At 45.7% G+C, this 23848-nt stretch overlaps 2 protein-coding genes across 2 annotated transcripts in view; both read left to right on the top strand.

Moving 5' to 3' along the window:
* zdhhc1 (zinc finger DHHC-type containing 1) overlaps window positions 1-23848 on the top strand; it is a 32780-nt gene that overhangs the window by 2713 nt on the left and 6219 nt on the right. The window contains exons 2-10 of the mRNA XM_049594129.1: window positions 3309-3528; window positions 6040-6215; window positions 7669-7770; window positions 14734-14858; window positions 16640-16795; window positions 17652-17779; window positions 18307-18395; window positions 21805-22006; window positions 23727-23739. Of these exons, the coding sequence (XP_049450086.1) occupies window positions 3309-3528; window positions 6040-6215; window positions 7669-7770; window positions 14734-14858; window positions 16640-16795; window positions 17652-17779; window positions 18307-18395; window positions 21805-22006; window positions 23727-23739 (1211 nt within the window). The remainder of the gene's footprint in view (window positions 1-3308; window positions 3529-6039; window positions 6216-7668; window positions 7771-14733; window positions 14859-16639; window positions 16796-17651; window positions 17780-18306; window positions 18396-21804; window positions 22007-23726; window positions 23740-23848) is intronic.
* Window positions 18411-21832, top strand: LOC125900176 (uncharacterized). The gene is made up of 7 exons (XM_049595065.1): window positions 18411-19703; window positions 19748-19923; window positions 20140-20315; window positions 20887-20974; window positions 21239-21326; window positions 21371-21458; window positions 21631-21832. The coding sequence occupies exons 1-7, from the start codon at window positions 19582-19584 to the stop codon at window positions 21637-21639; spliced, it is 747 nt and encodes a 248-aa protein (XP_049451022.1). The 5' UTR covers window positions 18411-19581; the 3' UTR covers window positions 21640-21832.

Below are 23848 nucleotides of genomic sequence, written 5' to 3' on the forward strand. Positions count from 1 at the left end.
GGCCACTCTAAGACCTGGATACTGTGCTCCTGCAGCCAAGTTCTACTGGCCTTGGATGTGTGGCAAGGGGCATTATCTTGTTGAAACATCCAGTTTTTACCTCGACGGAACAGTGCACGTGCAGAAGGGAGCATGTGGGTTTGGAGAATGGTACAATACTTGGTAGAGTTCAATGTGCCATCACAGACAGTGAGATGACCAACACCAGCAGCACTCATGCATCCCCAAACCATGATCCTGCCTCCACCATGCTTGACAGTAGGTACTGTACATGCTGGAGATAATGCTTCGCCTGGCCTTCTGCGTACCCTCACATTAGTAGGAGGAAGATAAAGCTGGAAACTGGACTCATCTGACCACAAAATCTTCTTCCAGTTCCTGGCTGTCCAGTTCTTGTGTGCCTGGGCCCAACGACGCCGGGCTAACCTCTGTCTCTCATTGATCAGGGGCTTCTTGATAGCCTTGTAGGACCTTAAGCCATGATCTAAAAGTCGGCCACGTACAGTGCGGGTGGAACACTGGACACCAGTTTGGTTTGACCACTGCTGCTGAAGCTCCTGTGATGTCATTCGGCGGTTTTGCCTGCACATGCGGATCAGGATGCGGTCATTTCTTGCTGAAGAAACCCTTGGCGCCCAGATCTTGGTTTGTCTTCCAAGCTGTTGGTTCGTCTGTATTTCTGCAGAGTGTATCCAACTGCTGAAGGACTGCATCTGCACTTCCTGGCTATCTGGCGGCAGCTGTACCCTTCCTGGCTGAGAATCTTTATCTTCAGGCGTGTTTCCTGCGTTAGGTTCCTTGTTTTAGCCATTTTTGTGTCTGAAGAACTTTCAAATGTGCTGGCTTTATGTAGACACGAAGCTTGGCAACAAAAACTGTGTCTTTTAATAAAAAGAACGACCTTCATCACTGGTACCAAAATGACCCAATACTCAAAATTTCTTATGTATTTTTATGGAACCAATCAATTTTAAGTTTTTAATGGCTTTTTTAGGATTTATTTAGTATTTTGGCTGTGACTGTACTAAAAGAAATTGCACTTGAAGACCTAAGAGTGATTCTTAATGCAATATTTCACAAATGCATGGGGTGTCCGAAAACTTTTTTCCACCACTGTAGATATAAACGTCTCATTCTGAGGGAACAAGAACACAAGCATAACATTATATTTAAATCCTTCTCAACATAATGAGGTGAATATTGATCGGACAGTGTCTACAGATGATTAGACTGGTTCCCTGTGAGCAGTTCTGTGTTCTGCTCACCTGCTTCAGTCTCCTCACAAAATGAATTAGCAGCACAAAGGGCATGCGTCATTAAACAGGTAGAAGGTAGGTAGGTACTTTATTAATCCCGAAGGAAATTGCATAAAGACAGAGCTTTGTTTTCTCTGGTAGCTGTTGGCAGCCGTCTCCAGTTAGCAGAGTATCAGTGTAAGTTCTCTGCAGTTATGATCCCTGCAGAGGAACTCCTGAAGGACAGGTGGAAGACACTGTGTCCTCTGCTGTCCTGAGGACAACTGAAAGATCCAGGTGTCTCTGAGACGGAGACGCCAACAATTAAAAGACCACTCAAAGACGCTGCAGGAGACAAGTTGTCTGTTTTCACTTTAAATGATTTATCATTAGGGTGGCACGGTGGTGTGGTGGTTAGCACTCTCACCTCACAGCAAGAGGGTTGCTGGTTCGATCCCGGGCGTGGGAGCCCTTCTGTGCGGAGTTTGCATGTTCTCCCCGTGTCAGCGTGGGTTCTCTCCGGGCACTCCGGCTTCCTCCCACAGTCCAAAGACATGCAGGTTAATTGGTGACTCTAAATTGTCCGTAGGTGTGAATGTGAGTGTGAATGGTTGTCTGTCTCTATGTGTCAGCCCTGTGATAGTCTGGTGACCTGTCCAGGGTGAACCCTGCCTCTCACCCAGTGTCAGCTGGGATAGGCTCCAGCCCCCCTGCGACCCTCAAGAGGATGAAGCGGTTAGATGAATGAATGATTCATCATTAACATATTTACAGATTTATTTTCAGAAGGTGAATGAGTGAACAGTGTGATGGTTACAGCTGCTCTGGGAAACACGTTTACACATTTGTATTTTTATCTTTTAAATAGAATCTCTAAATATTCTGACTTTATCTCTTAATATTATCTCTAAATATTCTGGCTTTATCTCTTAACATTATCTCTAAATATTCTGACTTTATCTCTTAACATTATCTCTAAATATTCTGGCTTTATCTCTTAATATTATCTCTAAATATTCTGGCTTTATCTCTTAACATTATCTCTAAATATTCTGACTTTATCTCTTAATATTGTCTCTAAATATTCTGACTTTATCTCTTAATATTATCTCTAAATATTCTGACTTTATCTCTTAATATTGTCTCTAGATATTCTGACTTTATCTCTTAATATTATCTCTAAATATTCTGGCTTTATCTCTTAACATTATCTCTAAATATTCTGACTTTATCTCTTAATATTGTCTCTAAATATTCTGACTTTATCTCTTAATATTATCTTTAGATATTCTGACTTTATCTCTTAATATTGTCTCTAAATATTCTGACTTTATCTCTTAATATTGTCTCTAGATATTCTGACTTTATCTCTTAATATTATCTCTAAATATTCTGGCTTTATCTCTTAATATTATCTCTAAATATTCTGGCTTTATCTCTTAATATTATCTCTAAATATTCTGACTTTATCTCTTAATATTGTCTCTAAATATTCTGACTTTATCTCTTAATATTATCTTTAGATATTCTGACTTTATCTCTTAATATTGTCTCTAAATATTCTGACTTTATCTCTTAATATTATCTCTAAATATTCTGACTTTATCTCTTAATATTGTCTCCAAATATTCTGACTTTATCTCTTAATATTGTCTCTAAATATTCTGACTTTATCTCTTAATATTATCTCTAAATATTCTGACTTTATCTCTTAATATTATCTCTAAATATTCTGACTTTATCTCTTAATATTGTCTCCAAATATTCTGACTTTATCTCTTAATATTATCTCTAAATATTCTGGCTTTATCTCTTAATATTATCTCTAAATATTCTGACTTTATCTCTTAATATTGTCTCTAGATATTCTGACTTTATCTCTTAATATTATCTCTAAATATTCTGGCTTTATCTCTTAATATTGTCTCTAAATATTCTGACTTTATCTCTTAATATTATCTCTAAATATTCTGACTTATTCATAACATTATCTCTATATTCTATTTATCTCTTAATATATCTCTAAATATTCTGACTTTATCTCTTAATATGTCTCTATATATCTCTGTGCAGGATGGATCTCTGCAGTAGGAACCCAAACCGCACAGCGCCAGTCGGTGATGACGGCCTGCAGGGAGGTGATGTGCCACTCTGCTCCCGGACCAATGGGTGGAGCTGGCCCCCCCACCCCTTCCAGCTGCTGGCCTGGCTGCTTTACGTCTACTTTGCCGTCACCGGCTTCGGCGTGTTCGTCCCTCTGCTGCCCACCCACTGGATCCCTGCAGGCTACATCGTATCCTTTAACTGATGGTGACGGAGCCTCAGGGCCGCTGTCAGCAGAAACAAAAAATAACCTGAGGTTCAAGAATAAAATCACGAAGACACTAAACTGTTGTAATATTACAGGATACTTAATACGTCCAGGCGGTCGGTCTGCTGTCAGAGGTTCACTACTAAAAACGTATCAGATTTTAGGACATCGACGTAAAAATGAAAACAGATGAACATGGTTGGAAGAGCTCCGCTCACCAACAGAGTCAAACATTTCTTTTCTTAGCTTTAGGAAAGTTTTATAGATATAAAACCTCCATGGACAAAAAAAAATCAGAATAACTGAGCGTGTTGTCAGGAGAACGCGTCCTGTTTACAGTTTGCAGACGTCTCTGTTATAACGGAGGTGTGAGGGGAAAATGATTTTTGGGACGCAGGGGATTTTTTGTCGCTGCAGTACCACAAGAGGCCACTGGGAAAAATAGAAGGAAGACTGAGCAGCATTCCCGGAGGTCTGATTCACATTGATTCCACTCTTATATGTGCACATCAGCTGGTTAGCTTAGCTTAGCATTTAGAGTGTAAACAGGTGGAAACAGTCAGCCTGGCTCCTCTACGGCTTATCAACATGTTTACATTTGTTTCCAGTCTTTATGCTAAGCTAAGCTAACGAGCTGCAGACTAGGGCTGGGTGATAAATCGATTTTATCGATCAATTCGAATTTGTAGTTTAGGTCGATTTGTTTTAATGAAAATCGAGTTTCTCTTTAACATCCGTCACCGACGCTCCCTGCTGGGCTCCCATAGTTCAGAGTGGGCTCACCCCTCACCCCCGTACGCTTGACACACAAACATCACGGCAGCGAGCGGGGATTAACTCGTTCCCAAAAAAGTGAACAAGTTCAGTTTTATGGCGTCAGACACAGAACAAACAGCACCCCGCTGCAAAGTGTGTTTGAAGGCTGTTGCTACCCAAAGTAGCAGTACTACCAATATACTGCAGCACCTCAAACAGAGGCATGCTGCCGAGTGGGAGAGTTGTTGCTCCCTTTGAAAATATCCCTATTCAAGGGCTTGAATTTGTTATTTACGTGACAGCGCCTGAACGCAACACAGGCTCCTCTCCATAGACTGTGTGTTCGGTGCCGTGCTGCAGGTTTGGGCCAGGCTTGGTTATAATTGTCTCAGACTCGGGAAAATGCGTCCCGAGCCGTGCTCTAGTGTGGTCACCTGTGTCTCTGTGTGTGTGTGTGTGTGTGTGTGTGTGTGCACGCGCGTGTCTGTGTGTGTGTGTGTGTGTGCGCATCGGGACCGAACTCCGCCGTGCGCGACACAGAGCAGAGGAGGACTGTAAACGTGTACCGTGTAGAGACAGAACGACATGCCGTTGTGTAAACAAGATAAATAACATAAGGCTCTTTAGTTAGTTTAATGAAAGGACAGGGTTTAGATCTTGTTCTATAGGAAAGGTGACCTTAGATGACCTCTGTTGTGATCTGGAGCTAGAAAATAAAATGAAATAAAACTAACTTGATCTTCAAAGGTCGGGGGTGGGGGGGTAATATAATGGTAAGGGAAACATTGCTGTATGATGAGAAAGGGGTCTGGTGGAAAGCAATCACGGATGCAGTCGTGATGTATCTTGCAAGAGATATGGTGCCCATATTTACCGTGGAAAAGCCGGGGTTTATTCACATGCTGAAAGTTTTGGAGCCCAGGTACGTGCTACCAGGCCGCAAATATTTTTCTGAAAATTGATTTTAAGTAGAGGAAAAATCGATTAAAATTGTGAATCGGATTTGATGTTTTTTAGGCCATATCGCCCAGCCCTACTGCAGACTGAAGCTTCCTGAGAGCATGAACTCTCAGAGAGGGGGAGGAGACTAAATGTTGGACTCTTCCTTTAAACCCTGAGCTGCAGTTTGCAGTGCAGCAGTGCAGCAGTTTGCAGTGCAGCAGTGCGGCGGTACATCTCTAAAAATGACACCTTTTGATTTTAAATATTGTGACTTTATCTCTGAATATCTGATTACAACTTGAACTGTAAATATTAGAGCTGAGATAGGATGGTGTCACACTGTCTTTGAGCTACAGGTGGCACTGACACAACAACAAACAGTGAACAAGAAACAGAGCAGCATTTGAAGCAGATGTTTTATGGGGGGGAGACACGTTCAGTGTGTTGGTTTGATTCACACAAAAACTGAACTTGTGTTTGTTTCAATAAAAAACTCTCAAGGGAGCTTTAATTCTTTAATCTGGGATTTGAACAGTTCTCCTCGTCCTTTTATTTATTGATCATGTTTAGTCGTTTATTTCACAGAGACGCTGTTGGTGAGTCAGATTTTGTTGGAGTGTCTGATGTCACCTCCCAGCTGACAGCTGATGTCTCCAAACAGCTGATGTCTCAGTCTGACTGACGGGTCATTGCCTGGTTTTTGTTTTCAGTAGGAACAGATTGACAGACATTGTTAATGAGTGAGTGAATGAATGAATGAGCTGTGAGCGTTTAGTTTCCTGATCTGTGCGTCAGTGTACGGGCGTCATGTTCGTGTGTCACCTGTGTGTCCATGTGATGGCCGTGTCCATCGACCCGGCCGACTACAACGTCAGGACGAAGAGCGATAAAGGTCCGGTCCCCGTGTTCGACCGCTCCAAACACGCCCATGTCATCGAGAACTGTCACTGCTACCTCTGTCAGGTGGATGTGTGAGTACCAGATGCACACACACACACACACACACACACTCACTGTTTCCTGTGTGTTGCGTGGTGGTCTGAAGTGTCACAGGTTTGATCCTCAGGGGACCACGAGCGTCTGAACAACATTAAATGAGGGTTTATAAATATATATATATATATATATATATATATATATATATATATATATATATATATATCTGATATTTAAGTGTGAACCAAAGTGCTGCTTCCTGCTGATGATTGAGGTGTGTTTACCTGAGCAGGTGAGTGTGTGTCCTCCAGAGTGTTGGACAGACGTCATGTCCCAGCTGGGTGTCTCAGTGGAGGACACAGTGTCTGTTTGTTTCAGTTAAAGAGGTCCAACAGAGACTCTGTCAGTGAGCCTGAGGTCGTACTGTAAAGATGTAACCATGAATCTAAACACAGACTGAAGCTCCTCAGCCAATCACAGCGTCCACAGTCACATCAGCCTCATCCTCACCCAAACCACTCACTGTATCCATGGTAACCATAGGTGAGGGGTTGGGTGTTTGTCCACAGTGTGAGACCCTAAGCACCCCTGCAGCAGAGGGAAGAGACTCTCTAAGGAGGTGTGGCGGTCTTCAGGTAGAGCGCTCTGAGCTGCTTCCTCCTGGCTCGCAGCAGCCGCCATGTTTAATGCAGCATGCTGTAAATAATCCAGCAGCTCAGTGAAGGTCTGATGTGAATCCTCCTGATGGATCTGATCCTGAGCTGCGTGATGAAACCAGGTCAGTGGTCTGGTTCCTCCCAGAGGAGCAGAGAAGTGGGTCAGACCTGCAGACCTGCAGACCTGCAGACAGGGTGGGCTGGTGGGCGGAGTCATACAACAATGGTGTGGGGCTGGTGGGCGGAGTCATACAACAATGGTGTGGGGCTGCTGGGCGGAGTTATACAACAATGGTGTGGGCTGGGGCGCGGAGCTACACAACCACAGGGTGGTGATTCTAGTTTAATATTTTGAAGTTGTGACTTCCTGTCTAGGACGAAGCTGTTTTCTGACAGAAGTTTAAAAATGAAAACAGAAAATACTTTTATAAATCATATTTATTTCATGCATATTAAATAAATAAATGAATGAATAAATAAATAAATAAATAAATAAATAAATAAAGTTTCGTGAAACTCAGATTTCTGTTCAGAAAACGTTTCTCGGTGATTGAACATATAAAGATCTGTTTTTGTGGTTGTTGTTTAGTAATTATTGTTTTTGTTGTGAGATTATAAATGAACACATGAAATCACAGAAAACATTTTTTCCTCATTATTGTCTTTAGTGATTTTTCATGGTGAACCGAAATTAAAAAATAAATATATGTAGTTCTGCAACAAAAAACAAACAAACTATTAATATCTTTTCAGTTTCTGTGTGTGTGTGTGTGTGTGCGTGTGTGTGTGCGCTGTGTGTACCTGACAATGTGTGTGTTGTGTGTTGTTTCAGGGGTCCCAAGTCGAAGCACTGCAGCGCCTGTAACAAATGTGTGTCTAACTTCGACCACCACTGTCGCTGGCTCAACAACTGTGTGGGGAGCAGAAACTACAAGTGAGTCTTCTTCTTCTGTGGTCCTCCAGCAGCTCAGCAGGCCTCATGAGAAAGAATTGATATAACCTCTGACCTCCCCGTATGAGACGTGTGGAAATATTTAAAACTGGGGCTGTGAAATGATTCATGTTTATGTGTCTTCATGTGATGTCAGTTTGTGAATCAGGAGTTTATGATTTTGACTTTATGTCTTTAAAACAGTGAGGTCTGAAACATGAACCACTTCACAGAGCTCAGTCTGTCAGATACACTGTTTGTTTGTTTGTTTGTTTGTTTGAAAAGATGATCCTGTTCTGACTTGACCAGCTGAGTGTCAGGTGACACCATCAGCTGGCTTGAGTCGAGCTCAGACCAGCCAGTTCACACCGCTGACACTTTTATCTGCATCTTTCTAAAACTGTTTCATCTCATCGTGAATCTTTGGTCTGACCTGGACTTTACTTTAAAATCTCCGGCAATGGGTCGCACACAGGACACGTCGTCAGAACGTCCCACCCGCGCTGCCAGCTGTCCTGTTTGTACACAGTTTCGATGCTGTCACTTCCTCCCGTGGCGGGCTAAAGGCGAGACAACTCTGTCCGCATCCTCCAAAAATAAAGTACCTCAGCAACACCACAAACATGAGGCAGCACCTTGTACGCTTTCATCCCGAAACGGAGAAGGTTCCTCCGGCCGTGCCCACCACACAGAGGACCATCCTGGAGACTGTCTCCAAACTTCCCAAGAACTCGGAGAAGGCGAAGAGCATTACAAAAGCAATAGCTACTTTCATTGCGACGGATTTACGCCCGTATTCAGCCCAGCGTAGCACACTCAATTCGGAGCACATTGACCAGCTGGTATTCTTGCACAAGAATGTGTGTGTCCCAGATTCTGGCACTGACGATGAAGAGTCTGATGAAGATGAGTAGCACAATGTGGACATTTGCCTCTCTCACACAACAGGAGGATGTAGGGGGTCAAGAGGGAGGGGAGGGAATATGGGAGCACAGTTAACTTTAAGATGAGTGTGAGTGCCACTCTGCTCTTCTGTACTGAAGCTCCAGACTGAATAAGTTCAGTTGAATAATGCACTTTTGTTCTGAAGAATGCAATTTGTTACCTTGGAATATGGCAGCTTTTTTGTTAAATTATCCTATCTATATTCCAGACTGAATAAGTTGAATTATTTAATTTTGAGGAATGCACTTTTGTTCTGTATGGCAGCTTTTTTTGTAAAGTTATCCTATTCATATTCCAGACTGAATAACTTTCCATTTTCCATTAAATAAATTTGATGGAAGTACATATCTTGTTTACTTGAATTAATGACCTCATTAAATCCAGGGCTTGACTGTTTTCAGTGTTTTCCGCCAATAGAGGGGACTCTCGTGCAAGTGGAGCTTTCCCTGGTCAAAGTTAAGTAGGTCCAAGTGCAAATGTTTACATAACAGTTATAAAATAAAATATTTTGTGTCTTTGAAAAATACAAGTCAAATGTTCAAAAAACCTTGTTATTTACTTATTGAGTGTAGTTTTAGAGGAACTGAGTTAATTGATAGGCTATTTATTTAAAAATGTAGCCACAGATGAAGACAAAATCAATCTTGTATGGAAGAAAGCATTAAAAAGTGCAATAATCGAAGAATCGTGGCACCAATAAGCGAATCGAATCGACAAGCGCCATAATCGAAGAATCGAAGCGCCCATAATCGAAATCGAATCGAATCGTGAGGTACCCTTGTTGGAACACCCCTAGAATCGTAGGCATATTTGATTTGTTCTCTTGAACAGCTGAACGGAGTGTCACTTTGAATAATGCTGCCTCAATACCTTTTGAGATGTTATTATCTTCTTTGGTAAAGGATGGTCCATTGTATCCAAGGTAGGGGTGGGCGGTGTGATGATATTAGATCATGAACAATTAAGAGGGATGGTTAGTATCACGCTACAGTTCACATTCTGTGAGTTACAGTTCTATGGCTCATACACACATCCTGTAGCCCCTCCCCCTTTGTATTCGGGAACGTAGCAACACGGCTGACATCACAGAGGAGTTGGTCACTAGAAAAAACTCAACATTGGTGATATGGAATTGGTTTGGATTTTCCAAAACTGACACATTGCGAACAGCAATTACTTGTAAAGTTTGCTAAGATGAGGGGCTCTAGTTTTGCAGACCGGGCGCGGCAGGGGCGCAGTGCACCTGCGCTTCGCCAACTGGGTGTGGCCAGGCGGATTTTGTAAGTTTGGCACACCGTGCGCCTGGCGCAGCTACTCCTCTTTCCCACCTCCGTCCCTCCTACCTGCACAAGTTGGAAAGAGGGAGGAGAGAAGGCGTGGAGTGGGTTTTACACACATCACACCAATCAAATGAGCCCCTCTCCTCGCCCTTAAATGCACCGTGAAAAGGCGTAATGAGAGTTTACTCAATTCGCCATGGCAGAAGAGAGCAGCAGCGTCAGACGGCCAAACTTCCCCCAGGAGGAAACTGATGTTTTGGTCCGGGAGGTCTGCTCGCAGTGTCCGAATATACTGAACTGCGAGCAGACCTCCACGGGCTGATGATGCAAAGGTAGCCTGGGAGGAGGTCATCACAATTATAAATCAGTGTTGCGTTTCTCTCGTGTGCGCGCTCTCTCTTTCTCTCTCGCAGTCTCACTCTGTTTCTTTTCTTTTGACTTTTCTGGCAGATGCTGAATATATACTCCCTATCTGATGCTGTGGCTGTTTGTGGTTGGCTGAGAGGGATGTGAACTCATTAGTTTGCAGCTGTGTTAATCAAATCAGGCTGGGTTTCCATTACGCGTGCCAAATGTGCCAAACGGTGCCAATCCCCTTTGATCTGACATCAGATGTGACGGGACAGTCGATATAAAGATACATTTATGTCCCGATTGCAGATAGTTGCATTGAATAGTGTTTTTTTTGGGTATTTATTGCATCGTTAATGTGCCTGATATTCTGGAAACCTGCCTGTGAGGTTTTGGTGACGTGTGCGCACTGTCCGCCGGTCAGCCAAACTTCGGCTTACAGCGGCTGTGCTGACAGTAGACCTGGTTTCAGCTGGCGAGCTTTTAGCGCATCTTCTGCGAAGGCTTTTGGCATGAAGCTGTCACTGCGCCAAGCTGGATCTGTCGACACCTCCCCCTGCTGCGCTGCCACACCCATCTCAGCGCACCTCGGTCCGCCAAACTACCAAACTGAGCGCGCCTCAGGTTGCGCTGCTCGAAACGTAGCTCTGCGCGGGGTTCGCCACCCTGCACCACCCTGCACTGTGCCAGGAAACTAGAGCCCGAGGTTTCAAACGTCTCACGGCAACACGATGAACCTTTAATCACCTCAGAAGAAAGCAATCACCAGTGAGGTCATCAGCAGCTGTTTTTATTTTTATTCTACTTTTCATGTTTATTAGAATGTTAATTACCTCACAAACAGCCTGAACAGACTTGTCTCTCTGAGCATCTGAGTCCAGTAAGATAACTGACTGTTACTGGTCCTACCAAATGTGGAAGTCTAAACCATGTCAGAATTACTCTGTGTGCTCAGTGGTACAGTGTGTGCTCAGTGGTACTGTGTGTGCTCAGTAGTACAGTGTGTGCTCAGTAGTACAGTGTGTGCTCAGTGGTACAGTGTGTGCTCAGTAGTACTGTGTGCTCAGTAGTACTGTGTGTGCTCAGTAGTACAGTGTGTGCTCAGTGGTACTGTGTGTTCAATAGTACTGTGTGTGCTCAGTGGTACAGTGTGTGCTTAGTAGTACTGTGTGTTCAGTAGTACTGTGTGTGCTCAGTGGTACAGTGTGTGCTCAGTAGTACTGTGTGTGTGCTCAGTAGTACTGTGTGTACTCAGTAGTACTGTGTGTGTACTCAGTAGTACTGTGTGAGCTCAGTGGTACAGTGTGTGCTCAGGAGTACTGTGTGTGCTCGGTAGTACTGTGTGTGTACTGAGTAGTACTGTGTGTGCTCAGTGGTACAGTGTGTGCTCAGTGGTACAGTGTGTGCTCAGTGGTACAGTGTGTGCTCAGTAGTACAGTGTGTGCTCAGTGGTACAGTGTGTGCTCAGTGGTACTGTGTGTTCAGTAGTACTGTGTGTGCTCAGTGGTACAGTGTGTGCTTAGTAGTACTGTGTGTTCAGTACTACTGTGTGTGCTCAGTGGTACAGTGTGTGCTTAGTAGTACTATGTGCTCAGTAGTACTGTGTGTGCTCAGTGGTACAGTGTGTGCTCAGTAGTACTGTGTGTGTGCTCAGTAGTACTGTGTGTGTGCTCAGTAGTACTGTGTGTACTCAGTAGTACTGTGTGTGTACTGAGTAGTACTGTGTGAGCTCAGTGTTACAGTGTGTGCTCAGTAGTACAGTGTGTGCTCAGTAGTACTGTGTGCTCAGTAGTACTGTGTGTGCTCAGTGGTACAGTGTGTGCTCAGTAGTACTGTGTGTGCTCAGTGGTACAGTGTGTGCTTAGTAGTACTGTGTGTGCTCAGTGGTACAGTGTGTGCTCAGTAGTACTGTGTGTGCTCAGTAGTACAGTGTGTGCTTAGTAGTACTGTGTGTGCTCAGTGGTACAGTGTGTGCTTAGTAGTACTGTGTGTTCAGTAGTACTGTGTGTGCTCAGTGGTACAGTGTGTGCTTAGTAGTACTGTGTGTTCAGTAGTACTGTGTGTGCTCAGTAGTACTGTGTGTGTGCTCAGTAGTACTGTGTGTACTGAGTAGTACTGTGTGAGCTCAGTGGTACAGTGTGTGCTCAGGAGTACTGTGTGTGCTCGGTAGTACTGTGTGTGTACTGAGTAGTACTGTGTGTGCTCAGTGGTACAGTGTGTGCTCAGTAGTACTGTGTGTGTACTCAGTAGTACTGTGTGAGCTCAGTGGTACAGTGTGTGCTCAGGAGTACTGTGTGTGCTCGGTAGTACTGTGTGTGCTCAGTGGTACAGTGTGTGCTCAGGAGTACTGTGTGTGCTCAGTGGTACTGTGTGTGTGCTCAGTAGTACTGTGTGTGTGCTCAGTGGTACTGTGTGCTCAGTGGTACTGTGTGTGTGCTCAGTGGTACTGTGTGTGTGCTCAGTAGTACTGTGTGTGTGCTCAGTGGTACTGTGTGTGTGATCAGTAGTACTGTGTGTGCTAGGGGTGTTCCAACAAGGGTACCTCACGATTCGATTCGATTTCGATTATGGGCGCTTCGATTCTTCGATTATGGCGCTTGTCGATTCGATTCGCTTATTGGTGCCACGATTCTTCGATTATTGCACTTTTTAATGCTTTCTTCCATACAAGATTGATTTTGTCTTCATCTGTGGCTACATTTTTAAATAAATAGCCTATCAATTAACTCAGTTCCTCTAAAACTACACTCAATAAGTAAATAACAAGGTTTTTTGAACATTTGACTTGTATTTTTCAAAGACACAAAATATTTTATTTTATAACTGTTATGTAAACATTTGCACTTGGACCTACTTAACTTTGACCAGGGAAAGCTCCACTTGCACGAGAGTCCCCTCTATTGGCGGAAAACACTGAAAACAGTCAAGCCCTGGATTTAATGAGGTCATTAATTCAAGTAAACAAGATATGTACTTCCATCAAATTTATTTAATGGAAAATGGAAAGTTATTCAGTCTGGAATATGAATAGGATAACTTTACAAAAAGCTGCCATACAGAACAAAAGTGCATTCCTCAAAATTAAATAATTCAACTTATTCAGTCTGGAATATAGATAGGATAATTTAACAAAAAAGCTGCCATATTCCAAGGTAACAAATTGCATTCTTCAGAACAAAAGTGCATTATTCAACTGAACTTATTCAGTCTGGAGCTTCAGTACAGTGAGGTAAACACAACACAAACACAGTAGAGCAGAGTGGCACTCACACTCATCTTAAAGTTAACTGTGCTCCCATATTCCCTCCCCTCTTGACCCCCTACATCCTCCTGTTGTGTGAGAGAGGCAAATGTCCACATTGTGCTACTCATCTTCATCAGACTCTTCATCGTCAGTGCCAGAATCTGGGACACACACATTCTTGTGCAAGAATACCAGCTGGTCAATGTGCTCCGAATTGAGTGTGCTACGCTGGGCTGAATACGGGCGTAAATCCGTCGCAATGAAAGTAGCTATTGCTTTTGTAATGCTCTTCGCCTTCTCCGAGTTCTTGGGAAGTTTGGAGACAGTCTCCAGGATGGTCCTCTGTGTGGTGGGCACGGCCGGAGGAACCTTCTCCGTTTCGGGATGAAAGCGTACAAGGTGCTGCCTCATGTTTGTGGTGTTGCTGAGGTACTTTATTTTTGCTTTGCAAATCTTGCAAATCGCGTAGGTCTTGTCAGTCGTCTTGTTTTCTCTCTCATAAAATCCAAAGTACTGCCACACGGTTGCAGTCAACCCCGGTGGCGAGAGAATCGGCCACTCTTTGGAGGCTGCTGAAGCTGTTGCCATTTTGCAAAGAAGCTAACGTGCTCTGTTTGTAGTGGTCTCACTCACTAAACAGTCCGGGCGGCGCGCGCGTTAAGATTCCGGTTACGTGTTTTTTGTTCCGGTCATGCGGCAAAGCATCGACGTTAATTAATCGATGCCAAATCGTCACGTGCCGCATTTCGATGCATCGCCACATCGATGAATTGCACCCACCATGTGTGCTCAGTGGTACAGTGTGTGCTCAGTGGTACTGTGTGTGCTCAGTAGTACTGTGTGTGCTCAGTGGTACTGTGTGTGCTCAGTAGTACAGTGTGTGCTCAGTAGTACTGTGTGTGTGCTCAGTGGTACAGTGTGTGCTCAGTGGTACTGTGTGTGCTCAGTAGTACTGTGTGTGCTCAGTGGTACTGTGTGTGCTCAGTAGTACAGTGTGTGCTCAGTAGTACTGTGTGTGTGCTCAGTAGTACAGTGTGTGCTCAGTGGTACTGTGTGTGCTCAGTGGTACTGTGTGTGCTCAGTAGTACTGTGTGTGCTCAGTAGTACTGTGTGTACTCAGTACAGTGTGTACTGTGTACTCTGCAGGTTGTTCCTTCACAGCGTGGTCTCGGCTCTTCTCGGGGTCTGTCTGGTTCTGGTTGTTGCCTCCTACGTCTTCATTGAGTTCTTTCTGGACCCGTCCAAACTCCGCACTGACAAACACTTCCTGGGTAAGAGCTGACCTTTAACCCCTGACATCTGACCCCTGATCCTAACTCAGGTTCAAACCCTATCCTGTGACTCCTCCAGTGTGTAGTGGAAGTGTCCTTTGGCAAGACACTGAACCCCAAACCCCATACCTTGTATGGTGGCCTCGACCACCAGTGTGTGACTCTATGTAGAAGTGTAAAAGTGCTCAGACTGGTCAAAAGACTGTAAGATGATGTACAAGTCCATTTACTAGTTAGCCTTGAAATTGGAAGTGAGGATCTTGAATTTTAAAGACTTTTTTTTTTTTTAAATTCTCTGACACATTGAGGGCTTGAAGTTAGGTCACGGTCATCTAACCTTTGCCCTATCCCCCTAACCTGTGCATCAGGATACTTAAAGGGACTCTGGAGGTGCTGTTGAGAAGCGTTCACGTAAAACTGGAGAAAGATCACTTTTGACGGACTAATGACCTTCTTCAGTTTGCGGGACCAGTTCTGACCAGTCCTGTCCAATTTCAGTGAAAACTTTACTGCCTCAAACATTGACAGGTTCCTCTTGGTCCCGTCCATCTGCTGAACTCCAGTCTTGGCCCACAGGAGGCCTGTTCTGGTGGCCTTTGCAAACAGAGAAAGGGGCAGCATGAGCGGAGGCCTTCAACACGCCTGACACCTCAACCAGCTGCAACAGATTGCGGCCATCAGGGTCCATCGGAAGTTATCATCCACGGCCACACACAGACTGTAATCCTGTGATAACACTGGAGCAGGTGAGAGGAGAGCTGTACAGGTTCCGCCCAAACAGGCTGCAGGTCCTGACAGTGTCAGCCTGAGGGTGTTCAGAGCATGTGTCACCTAGCTGAGTGTTCTCCAACATATCTTAAACATGAGCCTAGAGATGGTTCCCGTGCTGTGGAGGACATCTGGTTTGGTTCCTAGAGGGCTCCCCATCGACCGGAGGCGCTGACTTCCTGTCTAATGACATCACTCTCATACCTTCAGCCCCGTGTTAAACCATCACTGGACCCCTTCAGTTTGTCTACATGTGGTACCTTCACGTTCAACTGGACGAGACAGAGAGCACTGTGACAGTCATGACCTTTGACCTCTCCATCACCACCCATCCTATCCTGCTGGGGAAGAAGCTGATGGTGACGCAGGCAGACGCTTCCCTGGCGTCATCTGATTGGTCGGCCGAAGCATGTTAGACTACAGGGCTGCATGTCCGCCACTGTGGTGAGCGACACAGGATGTTCCTGTCACTGTTCCTGTCAGCCCTTTACACCTCAGCGTTCACCTACATCTCCCCGTCCTGCCACCTGCAGACGTTCTCCGATGACGCCGATGTAACTGTTGGCTGTATCAGAAGATGGAGGCGGGGCACTCTGGTGGTGAGGACCTCTTCATGAAGCGGTGTGAGCCGAGACACCTGCAGCTTCACACTGACACCAGGAAGGAGTCTGAAAACACTCACTACACCCGTCTCCACCCAGAGTGTGGACACTGTTCAGGACTACAGGGACCTGGGAGGACATTTGCACATCAAAATGCAGTCTGATACCAACACGATGCACCACAGAACGCCACAGGAAGTCCTTTTTCGGTTTGCCATCAGAATGTTAAGCTCACTCCCCTCAGACTGGGACAGCAGAGACATGAGGACCAGAGGAAACTACAGCCCTGATTTCCTGTCTGTGTCTCTCTCATGTGAAGCACAGATGTGATGTCAGTATCAACTGTATGATTATATCGTGTGTGTGTGCGTGTGTGTGTGTGTGTGTGTGTGTGTTCACGCGCGCGCACAGTGAGGAATGAGACAGGTGTGTGGTTCGTCTTCCTGCCGGTGGCTCCTCTCAGGTCAGCGGCAGCAGTGATTCCTGCTCTGGCTGCTGTCACCATCGCTCTGGGTCTGCTGTCATCTGTGCTGCTCTGTCACCTGCTCTGCTTCCACATCTACCTGAGTAAGAACACACACACACACACACACACACACACAAACTCTATACATCATCAGTATTAACATATCAGTATTTCCCTCATATTGATTTATGTGTAAAGGTCTGGACACTCCAAACTGACTTCAGAGAAGTAGCGGTAACAAAAACCGACTGCTGCGTGCTCCTAAAGACATCATAAAGACTCCAGCCGACGGCCAATCACCTCATCCGTTCTGCTCCTGCTGAGAGGAAATGACTCTCCACAGCAGCAGACGGCGGTCGTCTGTATTCATCGTTGAAAAAAGGAAACAGGAAGAGTGTCTTGATGCTAGTTAGCCAGTTAGCACTTTTAACAACACAAATGGAGTATATTTACTGTGCGCCAGTGAATAATAACACAAACCACCAGGAAACGTTTCTGCTCCTCCTTTACGCACTGATGCTTCTCTCTTCTCTGATTCAACACGCTGATTCAGCTGAGAAAAAGTCAATCAGGGCTGACGATGTGGGACACATGGCAAAGACAAGGGCGACAGACTAGCCAGACACGGACTGATGGCTGACAGTTGGCTCAGTGTGTTAGGGCCTTAACAGCCAACTGATAACAGATTTTTTTTTTTGTTACTGTTGTATTTAAAAGGGGTGAAATCTTATTTGAATGTAGAGCAGCGTGCTCTCCTTGCCCTGCTCTGTCTGTTTATTAGAACACATATGAGACGAGCTAAATGAGATCAGTTAACATTCTCTAGTCAGCTCAGCCTCCACTCTCTCCACCTCACTCCCCACCCAGGAGACCACGTCACTTTGGCTGATCCACAGATGTTTTTTATCTGTGTGTGTGTGTGTGTGTGTGTGTGTGTGTGCGTGCGTGCGTGTGCAGTGTGGAACAGACTCAGTACGTATGAATACATCGTGCGGCAGCGTCACCGCCAGGACAACAGAGACTCGAGGAAACCAGGACCAGTGAAGGAGACAGCGACGGCGGCTCCATCTGTTCACCTTATCAAGGTAACTATCAGAAGGAAACAAACTCAGTGACACAGTTTAAAAGGAGGGATGATGTGAAGAGCCAATCAGCAGCGACACTCTGCAGGTTGCAGCCAGTCAGAGAGAGAGTCCAAACAAACAAACAGAGAACATGTTTTCTTGTGGTGGTCCTGTTAAAATGAGCAGTGGGTGAAGTTTCTATATTATGTTATGATCGGGGAGTTGATACTCAGACGTTAGCTAGCACTAGCATAGCTAGCTGAGTTTTTGACTGACAGGATTGTGAGCCCCTGATTGGACACATTAAAAATGATTGACAGATACCTGCCCTCTCTCCGGCTCTGCAGGAGGAAGATATTTAAAACACAGAACATAAAATGATTCATGTCTGAACTCATCAGTGTGTAAAATAAATCCTTCAGTATTCAACAGCAGTGTGTGTGTGACCTCACAGTGGAAACATGAGCTGTAGTACCTGTACTATTTGACTGTGTGTGGTCTGGTCTAATTCCTGGACTGAGTGTCTGTCCTTTGCTGTCCCCCCTCAGGACGTGAACTATCCAGGCAGTCTGGGTTACACCAACCCACAGCTGGACGTAGAGGAAGCTACCACTGTGGCAGTGCGGGGGGAGTCAGAGTGAGTCTCTGTTAACACACCTCATTAAAACAGAATTAAGTCACTGCAGACCGCGCCTCTCTGCGGCGGGCTGGGCTCGGCCCACGACCTGCTGCCATTGGCTGAGGCCGGCTGACCTGGTCCCGACATGTTTCAGTAAACAGTCATTTCATAACACAATGAGGCTCCAGCCACTGCGGTCGCCATGGACACTGTTTTCTTTACAGAAAACAAAGTGTGCAAAATGAAATTCTTTGGCCGTGACTTCCAGGAAGCAAACAAAGTGTGTATTGTATGTGTGTGTGAGCTGAGGGAGGAGGGAGCTGTGTGTGTGTGTGTGTGTGTGTGTGTGTGTGTGTGTGTGTGTGTGTGTGTGTGTGAGCGTCTAACGGAAGGTCTTCATAAATAACTTGACTCAGAGCTCGTCTGCTGGGACTCTCTTTATTTATCCTGCAGCTCTCACAGTGGACAGAGGACAGCGTCTCTGATGACATTAACACACATGTTTCAGACCAAACACTCATCCTGTCATCTTTATTACAGCAGCACTTATTTCTTTTTCTCTGTTTAGATCTGAAAAACGAAATTTGTGATGTTCCCCCTAAGAGCAAGAAAACATCATGTGATACTCAATAAACACCTCCTATTCTCAAATCTCCTTTAACTACTAAAATACTTCTAAAAAAAAAACTACTGTTACAATAAAGTAAATTAAAAACAGTTACATAAAGTTACTGTTATAATAAAGTTAAAAGTATTGTTATGGTGAAATAAGTGGACTGACTCACTGATCCACACGGTAGTGCAGTGGTTCACATGGTCACCTCACAGCAAGAGGGTTCCTGGTGTGAAACCCCGGGGTGGGGAGCCTGTCTATGTCAGCGTGGGTTTCCTCCAGGTGCTCTGACATGTTCTCCCTGTGTCAGCGTGGGTTTTCTCTGACATGTTCTCCCTGTGTCAGCGTGGGTTTTCTCCAGGTGCTCTGACATGTTCTCCCTGTGTCAGCGTGAGTTTCCTCCAGGTGCTCTGACATGTTCTCCCTGTGTCAGCGTGGGTTTCCTCCAGGTGCTCTGACATGTTCTCCCTGTGTCAGCGTGGGTTTCCTCCAGGTGCTCTGACATGTTCTCCCTGTGTCAGCGTGGGTTTCCTCCAGGTGCTCTGACATGTTCTCCCTGTGTCAGTGTGGGTTTCCTCCAGGTGCTCTGACATGTTCTCCCTGTGTCAGCGTGGGTTTCCTCCAGGTGCTCCGACATGTTCTCCCTGTGTCAGCGTGGGGTTACTCCAGGTGCTCCGACATGTACTCCCTGTGTCAGTGTGGGTTTCCTCCAGGTGCTCTGACATGTTCTCCCTGTGTCAGCGTGGGTTTCCTCCAGGTGCTCTGACATGTTCTCCCTGTGTCAGCGTGGGTTTCCTCCAGGTGCTCTGACATGTTCTCCCTGTGTCAGTGTGGGTTTCCTCCAGGTGCTCCGACATGTTCTCCCTGTGTCAGTGTGGGTTTCCTCCAGGTGCTCTGACATGTTCTCCCTGTGTCAGTGTGGGTTTCCTCCAGGTGCTCTGACATGTCTCCTGTGTCAGCGTGGGTTTCCTCCAGGTGCTCGACATGTTCTCCTGTGTCAGCGTGGGTTTCCTCCAGGTGCTCTGACATGTTCTCCCTGTGTCAGTGTGGGTTTCCTCCAGGTGCTCTGACATGTTCTCCCTGTGTCAGAGTGGGTTTCCTCCAGGTGCTCTGACATGTTCTCCCTGTGTCAGCGTGGGTTTCCTCCAGGTGCTCCGACATGTTCTCCCTGTGTCAGCGTGGGGTTACTCCAGGTGCTCCGACATGTACTCCCTGTGTCAGCGTGGGTTTCCTCCAGGTGCTCTGACATGTTCTCCCTGTGTCAGCGTGGGTTTCCTCCAGGTGCTCTGACATGTTCTCCCCGTGTCAGTGTGGGTTTCCTCCAGGTGCTCCGACATGTTCTCCCTGTGTCAGTGTGGGTTTCCTCCAGGTGCTCTGACATGTTCTCTCTGTGTCAGTGTGGGTTTCCTCCAGGTGCTCCGACATGTTCTCTCTGTGTCAGCGTGGGTTTCCTCCAGGTGCTCTGACATGTTCTAGCTGTGTCAGGGTGGGTTTCCTCCAGGTGCTCTGACATGTTCTCCCTGTGTCAGCGTGGGTTTCCTCCAGGTGCTCTGACATGTTCTCCCTGTGTCAGCGTGGGTTTCCTCCAGGTGCTCTGACATGTTCTCCCTGTGTCAGCGTGGGTTTCCTCCAGGTGCTCTGACATGTTCTCCTTGTGTCAGCGTGGGTTTCCCCCAGGTGCTCTGACATGTTCTCCCTGTGTCAGTGTGGGTTTCCTCCAGGTGCTCTGACATGTTCTCCCTGTGTCAGCGTGGGTTTCCTCCAGGTGCTCTGACATGTTCTCCCTGTGTCAGCGTGGGTTTACTCCAGGTGCTCTGACATGTTCTCCCTGTGTCAGCGTGGGTTTACTCCAGGTGCTCTGACATGTTCTCCCTGTGTCAGCGTGGGTTACTCCAGGTGCTCCGACATGTACTCCCTGTGTCAGCGTGGGTTTCCTCCAGGTGCTCTGACATGTTCTCCCTGTGTCAGTGTGGGTTTCCTCCAGGTGCTCTGACATGTTCTCCGTGTGTCAGCGTGGGTTTCCTCCAGGTGCTCTGACATGTTCTCCCTGTGTCAGCGTGGGTTTCCTCCAGGTGCTCCGACATGTTCTCCGTGTGTCAGCGTGGGTTTCCTCCAGGTGCTCTGACATGTTCTCCCTGTGTCAGCGTGGGTTTCCTCCAGGTGCTCTGACATGTTCTCCGTGTGTCAGCGTGGGTTTCCTCCAGGTGCTCTGACATGTTCTCCCTGTGTCAGCGTGGGTTTCCTCCAGGTGCTCTGACATGTTCTCCCTGTGTCAGCGTGGGGTTCCTCCAGGTGCTCCGACATGTTCTCCCTGTGTCAGCGTGGGGTTACTCCAGGTGCTCCGACATGTTCTCCCTGTGTCAGCGTGGGGTTACTCAAGGTGCTCCGACATGTACTCCCTGTGTCAGCGTGGGTTTCCTCCAGGTGCTCTGACATGTTCTCCCTGTGTCAGCGTGGGTTTCCTCCAGGTGCTCTGACATGTTCTCCGTGTGTCAGCGTGGGTTTCCTCCAGGTATCACACACACCGTGTCAGCACACACACACACACAGGTGCTCGACATGGAGCACTGCCTTGTGTCAATCGTGGGTTTCCTCCAGGTGCTCTGACATGTTTTATTTATAAAGCCCAATTTCCTCCAGGTGCTCTGACATGTTCTCCCTGTGTCAGCGTGGGTTTTCTCTGGGTGCAGCCTTTTTACCGTGAACACCAGCTTCATGCTAAACAGCATGATGTCACTTTGAGTTTACTGATCAATAATCAGTTTAATCACCACAACCGCAACAATCTGTGTGCTGTGCATGTGTGTGTGTCAGGTTCCTGTCTAACAGCAGAGTGAGGACTGTGTCCAGTCCTGTTGTGGAGGAAGACGCTCAGCTTGCTGTGTCTACAGAGCTGAAAACAGCAGCACACACACACCGACGCACACAGGTATCACACACACAGACACACACACACACACACACACAGAGGGAGCACTGCCTTGTGATCAATCAATCAATCAATCAATTTTATTTATAAAGCCCAATATCACAAATCACAATTTGCCTCACAGGGCTTTACAGCATACGACATCCCTCTGTCCTTATGACCCTCACAGCTGATCAGGAAATAGTCATATGTGGTGTATTAACAGGAGTAGAAACCTCAGGAAGAGCAACTGAAGTCCTCTTCCAGGGGCTGGACAGACGTGCAATAGATGCCAGCGTACTATGAACAGATCAAAGCAGGATAAAGTCTTAACAGTAATGACCACATGACCAATGAGACAGGAGAGAGAGAGAGAGAGAGGAGCCTGATAATGACAGGCTGGCTCCTGATCTATTGGAGACTTTAATATTATAGTATAGTTCTGGCTCTGTGGTACAATATGTTGAAATATGGCACTGTATTAATATCTGGCAGATGTGTGAGTGTGTCTTTGTGTTTTGACAGAAGAAGAAGAAGGTTCTGTATGACTAATGACTAATGAGCGCAGCAGTACAGGAGGCATCTGGCACACACACACACACACACACACACGCACACGCTGTCCAGGCACACACACACAAAGTGAGTTAATCTGATGAGACAGTGGAGATCAGCAAAGGCTCCTGATGATTCTGGAGAAAATGTTTGATCATGTTACATGCAGAATGGCCAGAAAAGTTAATGTTGGTTCAACAAATGAGAGAGCTAAAAGAGAGAGAGAGAGAGAGAGATTTAGTCAATGAAAGAAGGTGCCCGTTTATAGTTTCCTCCGGCAGACTAGGCCTAAGTCAGCCTAACTAGGGGCTGGTTTTTCAGGGCAAGCCTGAGCCAGCCCTAACAAATGTACACGGAGTAATAAGTCAGCTTATAATACAGTGCACTTTAAAACCAGTACATCACTGCAGTCCTACTACCAACACAGTTAGAAGATGATTCCACAGGAGAGAGCTGACAGTTGGTCCGGCTCCTGAATCTGCCCTCAGAAACACTTTAGGGACCACTGTAACAGCTTCTCCAGATGAGAATCATCTCCAGGATAATACACTTTCCAAATATTAGTCTGTTGCAGTCACAGCAGTTATGACTGTTTTGACAGAAGAAGAAGGTTAAAGTTCCAGCAGAGGTCACTGTGGCTGCTGCACAACTTAAACACACACACACACACACACACACACACAACTCTCTGTTCACGCCAAAGTCATGTTAAAGGAATGAAAACAGAAAAGTTAATGTTGGTTCAACAAATGTTTTATTACTAAAACTGAAACATGAAACATTTAGTCAATGAAAATGTTTAAAAAGTTTCCTCAAAGAAAATAAGTCAAAAGAGAGAAGAAATGTCCAGTTGGACTTTTTGTTTTTCAGCGTTGTAGATAACAAATGTACACGGAGTAATAACTGTCAGCTTTTATAATACAGTGCACTTTAAAACCAGTACATCACTGCAGTCCTACTACCAACACTCCCAGTTAGAGAAAAAGTAAAAAGCAAAGCTGGACAGTTGGTCCGAAGCCCCGACCCTGAATCTGCCCCTCAGAAACACATCAGCACACCTGTAACAGCTTCTCCAGATGAGAATCATCTCCAGGAAATACACTTTCCAAATATTAGTCTGTTGCTTTAGTCACAGCAGTTATGACGTAGAGCGTTGATATAATTAGCAGCTGTATTTTTGTGGCTGTAATGTTTTTAGAAGTTAGTCTGGCAAACTTAAACACTTTGCGTTATGGAGTCCTGCCACTCCTGTCAACTCTCTGTTCACGCTCAGTGGCTCCAGGGAAGTGAAGAAGACTTTGGTGGCATAGTGTGCCGATATTTGACATGGTGATTAGTATTTTTGTACGGAGGCTAGGAATCAATTTATTATTATAAACATTATTATTTTTTGTA

The sequence above is a fragment of the Epinephelus fuscoguttatus genome, linkage group LG2 (assembly GCF_011397635.1).
Source record: "Epinephelus fuscoguttatus linkage group LG2, E.fuscoguttatus.final_Chr_v1".
In the NCBI taxonomy this organism is placed as follows: Eukaryota; Metazoa; Chordata; class Actinopteri; order Perciformes; family Serranidae; genus Epinephelus; species Epinephelus fuscoguttatus.